Raw genomic sequence first — 9,174 nt, 5'->3', positions numbered from 1 at the left:
ACACAGCATACACAGTCTGTTGCACAGGACTTTTACCTTAAGCAAAAGCAGTGGAAAAGTCTCCTACAACAGCGAAATTATTCCCACTGAATTATTCCAAACATAATGATCTCTGAGAAACCAAATTGTCAGGGACAGCTCCAGTCAGGTCTCTCCCATCAGTAATTCTGTTTCCCAGCATCACTGGACTAGTTACAGTCAAACTAAAAATCTGCACCAGTCCCAGAGGGATTTTTAAGGTAAAAATTAAGGAAATCCTGCTTTCAGTTATGCATCCATACTTCCTCTGACATCGCTGCTGAATGGACAGATCTGTGCCATTCTGTACAGCCTTTTGCAAGGCCATCACCACAGAAAATATGAGAAGGGTTGAATTTGGGGGTCACATTATCAAATTGTGAAAATCAGCATCATCTTGGTGCCTCCAAAGGATCTGGTTGCCTTACAGCATTTAAGGATCTGTTCCACAGTTAAAACAATGACTTGGCATATCCTCTGTAACTGGGAGAATCTTAAAAATCTAACACACTTTCTTCACTGAGCTGTTTATTTATTGGAATGGTTTCACACAGCTGCAAAAGTAATGCTAAACCCATTAGGTCATGCTCTGCTTCCAACCAGCTTCTCAGTACACTTAACAATGGACTAATTCCTAACAGCACTGAATTGTTTTCAGAATGATACTTTGCCACATCTGTATTTTGTGCTAACTCAATTTGTCAGTTCTACTGTTAGAAAAGAAAGAACAAGAATTTAGCCTTCTGTAAAGCTCTGATAGTCCTCTTCTCCCCCTATTTCACTAACTCTGTTCTTTCCTGTCCTTTATTGCACCTCAATCAGAGCAGAAATTTTCCTGCGTTTTATTTTGCTATGCTCAAAATTCAAGAATTAATTATCCCCCTCGCTGCCTTAACACCAAATTTTTCTGTATCACCATGGGCGAACATTTTCTTCATGTTTTTTGTTAAGCATAGCACAACTGTTTCTGCCTGTTTCTCTGCTCTTTTTCTTCCCATCTTTGCTCTGACTAAATTACTCTTGAAACGACTCTCAACAAACAACTCCTCCATGCTTAGTTTCAGGATGACCCATAAGACTGATTATTGCATGCTTTTGAAGAACATTGGGTCCTACAGCAAGATAAAGGACCAAGAAAGATTGTTCTGCTCCTATTCACAACTTTCCCACTGACTCATGATGCACCCTAAGTAAACCATTTAACTCTTTTGTGACCCAAATAATTTTGCAGAGCTACCATATTCCCTCTAGGTCATCTCTCTTCTAGGACAAAAATTCAAGAACTTCTCAGTTGTCCCTATGGGACAGTTTTCCACTCTACAGCTCCCTGGTCCCAGTGGTGTGAACAGTGATCTTAGCTCTCAGGTTCATTGCTTTGCACACACTTGTGTTACAAAAATTTCACATCAATATGCCAATCTTCTTAAGCCACTGTTGCTCTGTCTAGTTGCTTTATATACACGGTAATTTACACCCTAAACAACCTATGTGACACTCAGAAATGCTATCAGTGGATATTTTACATTTACAGAAAGACTAGGATAACTCAGGTAAAGCAAAATGAAAAACAACACAAATGGCTAAAAACCAGATCACAGCAATACACAGTGAAAGTAGCCAGGGAAAAGAAAGATCCAAGTTACTGGTGGCTGCAGACATCCTCAGCTAATGCTGCCTGATTAGGTAGGTGCCTCTATGCATCACAGCCCAAAAGCATGTCCTGCCTCTGGAGCCACACTGGCCCAGACCAATGAAATGCCTTCATATTTAGTGACACTAGACTTCACTAAGATCTTTACTAAAATGTCACATTGGTAGTCAAATGCTTTGGGAAATAGGTTGGGAAATAATTCCTACACCAATCTGAGGAAACAGATTTAAAACTCTTATCAATAAATTAAACTGGACTTATCAACAAGACAGTGTTGATAAAAATTAAAATTATTGCCAATTATTGACTTATTTACAACTTTTGTACTGTTGGTTGGCCCAACTACTTGGGCCTGGTGTCATGTTAACCAGCTAAGCTGGGTCATCCTGATTGCTCTGTTTATTTAATGTTCTTCCCTTAAACATTGGCAGAATGTGAATCTTCTGAAATTTCACTGACAGGCCAAGGTTTCTTGCAAAAGAGGCCCCTCATGACAGATCTGTTAGAGTTCTTTAGTATATGTTATCTTAGTCTACTGTTTTAAAATTATGAATATGATTTATGATGATGAACCTCATCCTTAATTACTTGCAGACTGAAAAGAATTCCATCATACTTCTGTAATACAAAAGCTTCATCCAGCACATATTTCAATACTCAGTATTATCAACAAAACTTGCCCACTGTTCCCTGTGCCATTGCAAGGCTTTCTTCCTCAGGCCAAAATTTCCTGTTGTACCTTTAGAGTTCTCATTCTATTTTTATGGTTCATAAATCTCCACAGATATTGATTTCCATAGAGTCTTCCTTTTTAAAAAATAATAAACATCAGTAATTATGGCATTTTCAACTTCTGTTGCATTTTTCATGTGCAGGTTTCACTCAAAACATTTTATAAATATTCATTAATCTTCAAAATGTACCTGAGAGGAAAATAAGTAGTGAGAAGCAAACTGTATAATGGGAGAGAGTCAAAAGGAGACTTATCTGATCACTGCAAGTATTGCAGAACTAGGACTAGCACAGACAAGTTCTGTTGCAGTCTTTTCACATTGTAAATGGAGCTGCACTTTGTAAGATAAACCTCAGAAAATGTTATTATTTTAAATTATCAAGCAAAAGTTATTATGCAAAAATTATAGAATCATAGATTTGTTCAGGTTTGAAAAGACCTTTAAGATCACTGAGTCTGATGCTCCAGGTTTTTATGACATAAAATAGTGCAAAAAGCCTGAGCATCCAAAAACCAAAACAAATTATTAAACCATAGATTTCCATGGACCTTGAAGGATAATGAAATTATACAAAAATAATCATTGCACTATATAAGACAAATAATGTCAAACAGGCTAATTTGCCTTGCTGAGAGACAACCAGCCCAAAGAGAAAGATATAGATGAGATTTGGCTTTTTAAGGTTTTTATAACATTTGATATAACATTCTGATAAGCAACTGGAGAAAATCAAAGTGCAAATGAAATCACCATAATACTTGCTTAAAAATTCACTAAAAGTTTACTATGAGTATGTTGTTGTTAAACTCAGATCTTCTGTTAGAAATCCCTAAGGATCTGTTCTGATCCAGTCAACCCTTATGTTTTCCTAAACCATGAAGAAGAGATTTTGCAAGCACTTTGAAGGGCAAGATTAGAATAAAAATTATCTTTCCATCCAAAGAACTAGACCAAGCCTCCAAAGCTGAAATTCTAAAAAGAGAGATGAAAAATGCTTGCGCTGAGGAAAGGTAAATCATTGGAAAAAATTATCCAGGAAAATACATGGCAAAGGAACAGCAGAGCTGCCAAGGAGCTGGGATGCATAGCAGCAACCTATGCCATTTACAGCTGAAATGTTACACTGTGGAAGAAGGTTTAATCTTTTAAGGCTTCAGTGTGTGTAGAGCCCTGGAAGTCCTGACTCACCAAGCAAGCAGATGCAGGACCTACAGACATCCTACTAACAGTTACTCAGAGCTGGTGACGTATCTCACATTCCACTGAGGGCTGCTTCTGGAATGACCCCACTGCATCACACAGGCTCTGGAATGTGGTGGGTATCAGGCAGAGTTTAACTCTATCCATCTTCTCAATGAAATCAGCTCATGAGCTCTGTCAACACCAGTGCAATATCTTCTAGGAGAACAAACATGCTCTTGGTGTATATCTAATGACTTTATAATTTAAAAGGAATGAAATTAGCTGAATTCATGCACATTTTCTGGTTATTTTCCTTCCTTTTTTTCCTGTTCCAAGGGTTTGCATAACTTGGAGTTATTTTAAAAAATGCCACATGCTTCAGACAGCTCATGTCTATTGTATGTTTGCTCTACTTTATTATCCAAGAAAACACTGAGATTTAGACAAGAGTTAAGTAAAGAGTCCAAAAAGCATTAGGGTTTGGATTACAATTTGAAACATTGCCAAACTTTACTAACAGCAAGACTGAATTCCCCCATGCCTGAAGACTGATAATTCTCAAGCAGAACTCATTTTTCCTTTTGGCAAAAAAAAACCCCTGCACCTTTGATACAGTCACCTAAGAGAGCAGATCTAATACAGTGTGAAGCTGCAGGTCAGCTCCAGACCACAGTGAAAAAAGACCCAAGCTATGAAATCAATCATCTGCTTCAAATAAGTGTGAGGACACAGTTAGGATCAGACCTCAACAATCTGGCAGCTTTCAACATCTCCAAGATAAAGTTGCAGTGATTCCCTACTACTGAGATTTATCTTCACAGAGAAATGAGGGAGGAAAGTCTCTCTACTAAAAGCATATCTCTCCTGCCTCTGTTTTGACACCAACTGCTATCTGAGTTCCAGTATTCTTTTGGCCTCCTTCCTTGGAAATGAAGTGAGGTCTCTGTGGAGCTCGCCTTGGTTCCCCTCTCAGACAGCTGTGACTAATTCAATGTTCAAGCTCTTGAGTTAATTCTCTCATTAGATCACTTTCCTTCTTCATGGAATAATTATTCCCACGGGAGAAATGAGGAAGACTAAAACATTATTGTGCTAGTATCTGACACACTGCATCCAGGATGTTTATTTTAGATCAAATTGCCTGGAATTGATCCAGATCTATGGCTTAAACACAAGAATCTTCTAAGTGGTGGGGAACTGTAGCCATGCATGTTACACAACATTCCCCATTTCACTGGAATTCCTCCAAAGTTCCTGCGAGGTAAGTGTACCTAGAACATAAACCTCTCCACACAAGTAGGTCAGGTGACACAATCCTTTCATTGCTGGGGCATACTTTAGGACTGAAAAAGGCTTTTTTCCTTGTTTTATTATTTTTTTATCACACACCAATCCCTTTTCTACCCAATGGTATTGTGAAGGTGAAGCCTGGAGCACACAGTAGTGAAATATTGTCAGTGCTCCTGAAATCACAAGCCAATATCTGTGCATTACTCACTGGGAATGTTATATTCCCTCTGAAGCCTCCTGTGGCTCAGATGTGTTCCCCAATTTTGCTGCCTGGCTCCCCAGGGCATGGCGGGGGCAACACCTCCCTCAACTGGATGCCAGCACAGCCTGTCCTGCAGCACCTTTCATGGGTTCTGAATACTTGGGAGAGTTTCTCAAACCCCACTTCAAGAGTGCTAAACCTCTCTGGATTGACAAATCTGACACCAGGCTGTTACCTTAATACCACCTTTACCTCAAGCCACATTAGAGCGAAAATAGTAAATACTTAGTTACGAAGTTCAAAATAGAAAAAAGTTCACAAAGGCTTCTGGAGAGGAGAGGAGAGGAGAGGAGAGGAGAGGAGAGGAGAGGGCTGTACAGTTTCTCAAGCCATTAACTGTTCAGCTGAAAAATGGACGGAGCCATCATCACCTTGCTGGTAGTGTGAAAACTTAAATGTTTTCACACAAGCCCTGTATTGTGGGACTGTCTGTGCAGAAAGATTCTCTTTGGAGACCCCTCTTGCTCCCTGTGATTGGATTAATTTCAGTTCAGACCTCTACCCTACACACACATACACACATATTCATCAAGATTCATTAACCCTCACAGGAATGAAGGTCGCAGCTCTTGGGCCTGGCCCAACCCTGTCAAGAAAGAGAGTTCTCATGCCTGGCTTGAGTCTGGAAAATGTGTTATCTGCTTGTGAAGCACAACACACTGAGGTAGGAAACATTCAGACTCTGAAGGGAAGCTTCTTTATCCACTGAAGCTTATGTATCATGTGAAAGCATAAGCTGACAACAGGTTTATGCAGGTATCTAATTAGAATATAGTGTCTGCAGCTCATTAGAGGCTTTTGGCTGAGTAGACAAACACAATAAGCAGTTGTGATGATCACCATTGGGGTGATAATGGGGTAAACCAATGCTGTCTTTGAGAAACACCTTACAAGTAGCCAGGGAGCCTCTCCTCTCCTCCAGGCTGAAGAGTGTGAAGTCCAGCAGCCTGCCTTGTCTTATCCCTTCAAGGGATGCACAACAGCACCCACCAACTGTGCATTTACAGACTGCTGATCTGCATCATTGCTTTGGGCATGCAATGGCATCCAGAGTAAATGGGACATGTGGGAAAAACCTAGACCTTAGCAGAGACAAGGTGTCTTGGAAGTGTAAGAGATGTGGCTTAGATGCTTGTACTACAGGTGTTTGTACTCCTCAGGAGCTCTTGGTAGCTCTGCACTTTTGCAATTTGGGCTTTCCTTGGAAAAGTTTGAGTTCAAATCCTTGTGGAACTTTGGGAAGTGGAGCAAAAATGGTTGTATCCTCTTACCTGCACATCAAAACACAAAGCTCCTTTTGATTTTGGTGAGGCTGTAGAACACCTCTCCTCTGACAGATCCAGTGCATTACATTACAACTAGCAACTGTAGTGGGTAATTAGTAACAAAAATGGCAACTGCCTGTACCATTGATAGGTTACAGCAGATGCCTTAGCACAGAAGGCAAAGTGCAGAGATGCAGTTTGTGACAGGAAGTGAAGATTTCATACCCACTAAACTGGGGGAAGGATTATGGCACATTCTGGTTGCAATAGAAAGTGGCTCCCTATCACAAAAGATCCCACGGGATTTGATGTACCTATGAATGGTCAAGCTCTGAGTTTCATGTCTCCTCTGCAACAGGGACTTTAACAGCCAAGTATGGCAAGGGGTTTCAAGTCAAAATGGTCCCCAAAACTGCAAGTATAATGGACAGGTTCTGAGAAGAAGCAGTCAGGCAAAACTGCACATTCAAATCAATTATTACTCTTTTTGGGTTTTGGGTGGGTGTTTGGTTTTTTTGGTTTTTTAAGACTAAGAGCTCTCCATCTTTATCAAACTCAGGGAAAAAACAAAAACAAAAACCCACACAACCGAACAAAACGCAACGACAAACTTAAATCATTCTGTAAGAGAGGAGAGATTCAGCATCTGCACAGGCGACACCTTTCAGCCTCCCGATTTTGTTAATGTTCCAATACGTCACCCTGCGGCCCCGGTTTTATTAATGTTCCTATACATCTCCCTGCGGTAACAGCGGCACCTGCAGGATTCGGGAAAAGCAGCACAGACACCTCCCGTGGCTCCGCAGAATATCATCCAGGCATCGGGAAAGGTTTTCCTGAGAACCCTTCAGCCAGAGAAATCTGAGCAGCCATGGGCCTCTGTGGGACAGAGGTTTTTCAAGAGAAAACGTGGATAGTTCTTTGTGAGAATCTTCTCACTCTTTTGGCAGGGTGGCAGCAGCACTTCTGAGCCGGTGTGGGCAGTGGGACATGTTGAGGAGCTCAGGGCATGCCTTTTTTTGTCACCTGTCCTACATCACAGTCAGCATTCAGCTGGTTTATTGGCAAATATATTTTTTAAAGTCTATTATATTGAAATTGAAGACATTTTTAATTCCTTCATTACAATGACTACCATTCTTGGTGTTGGTTAATCAAAAGGCCTCCTCATAACATGGTGCAATTTCACACTGTCAAAGGTACTTTCAGACTTATTCCTGAAAATCTACAGCATGTTTTGGGAGATTCACAATAGTATATGGCATCATTAGCTCCATCCTGTGCAGCTCCTGTGTGGCCCAGAAGACACCTGCTGAAGAAGTGGTCTTTGCTGGGGGCAGAACCACGAACACAACACAGCACAGGCCTTTGGGGCAAAATTACTTTTTCAGCAACACTATTTTGTGTCCATAAATTTGGAACTATGGTGTGAAATCCTAGTGCTGGCCAAGAATCTAACAGCTGACATCAGCCAGGCAGCGAGCCACTGGCATTTAGGAGAATTCCAAGCCTTTTACTCACAGGCCACTTCCGATGAATAAAATGTCAGCATGAGAGGGTCTGGTTTCTTTTACTGATGTGTCAAAAAAGAAAAAAAAAATGATGCATTTATTAGCCAAGCTTAAAATATATAGAGTTATATCAGCATGGATCCAACTGTGTACTTGCAGAAACCTTCTCTCTAGATCTATGTTTACTATGGGTATTTTTTGAAGAACAACTTGAAATGTAATTAGAATGTAATGCTGATGAAGACAGAAACCAAGAGCCCCCCAAGGGTATCATGATTCAGGTTCTTTCCAGAAGTATGTTTAAAAGTTATTACAATGAAATGCAGACTCATGAGTAAAGCCTGAGGGGCCATGACCATTGTAACTGTGAGCAGACATGTTTTTCTTTCCCAGCCTCACAGTAAATAGATATGGAAGTTTTCCAAGTGGCTCTCTGATCGCTTTTTGCTCTGGCTGGACATTATGCTCCTGGAACAGCTGTGGAAAACTCTGGACGTTTTACTCTCAGAATTAGTACCAGCTCTGCTGGACTTGGTGACTGCGTGCACTTAACTCAGTAAGTGAGGTTCATCCCCCATCAGTGCTCAGGCATGCTGTGACTAACGGAATTACACAGACTAAGATGGAAGCACACTTCGCCTCAGGATCAGTGCTGATCCCAGTGACACACGTGGTGCTGCTACAGGACACTCATGAAATGAAATTTCCTTTTGGGAAGGGAAACAGAATATTGCGATTTCAATGGGGACAAATAGAGGAATCTTTGGTGCATGTCCCTGCCCTTGATGGCATGCCATGCCTTTTGATGGCTTTGACTTTGGGAAAGATTGGGTTTTTTTGGTTTTTTTTTTTTATGTATGCATGCCATGTCCCTCATATCTTCCCCTCCAAGTTGTGTCTTCCTCCTTGACCTTTTCCCCTGCTTTTGCAACATCTGTGAGCTTAGTTTTGGCATGTTTTGGTCCTTTGCAATACATTTTCTTTTACAGACATCTGGATCTGGCACTTGGTGATGTGGTTTAGCAGTTTAGGGGTTACAGCGGCAGTGCTGGGTGGACCATTGGAATGAATAACCTTAAAGGTCTCTTCCAACCTTGATGATTCCGTGATTCCCGTGGGGCCTCACGGGACGGGTGCCCAGGCATGCGCATAGACAAGTGAGCGAACAGAGGTACCTGAACCAGTGCTGCCCTGAGGGCAGGGTGTTCGGCACACATAGCCCCCGGCACACACGGAGCCGTCACGAAACACGGAGCTCCCA

General features: G+C 41.2%; 1 protein-coding gene across 1 annotated transcript in view; it reads left to right on the top strand.

Moving 5' to 3' along the window:
- The first annotated feature begins 8,264 nt into the window (after window positions 1–8,264).
- The window catches only part of IPP (intracisternal A particle-promoted polypeptide), an 8,128-nt gene continuing 7,218 nt past the window's right edge, over window positions 8,265–9,174 (top strand). Inside the window, exon 1 of the mRNA XM_005423174.2 lies at window positions 8,265–8,279. Coding sequence (XP_005423231.1) covers window positions 8,265–8,279 — 15 coding nt within the window. The remainder of the gene's footprint in view (window positions 8,280–9,174) is intronic.

The sequence above is a fragment of the Geospiza fortis genome, unplaced genomic scaffold (assembly GCF_000277835.1).
Source record: "Geospiza fortis unplaced genomic scaffold, GeoFor_1.0 scaffold333, whole genome shotgun sequence".
NCBI lineage: Eukaryota > Metazoa > Chordata > Aves > Passeriformes > Thraupidae > Geospiza > Geospiza fortis.
Note: the sequence above shows the minus strand (reverse complement) of the source record. Positions and strands in the feature narration are given on the sequence as shown.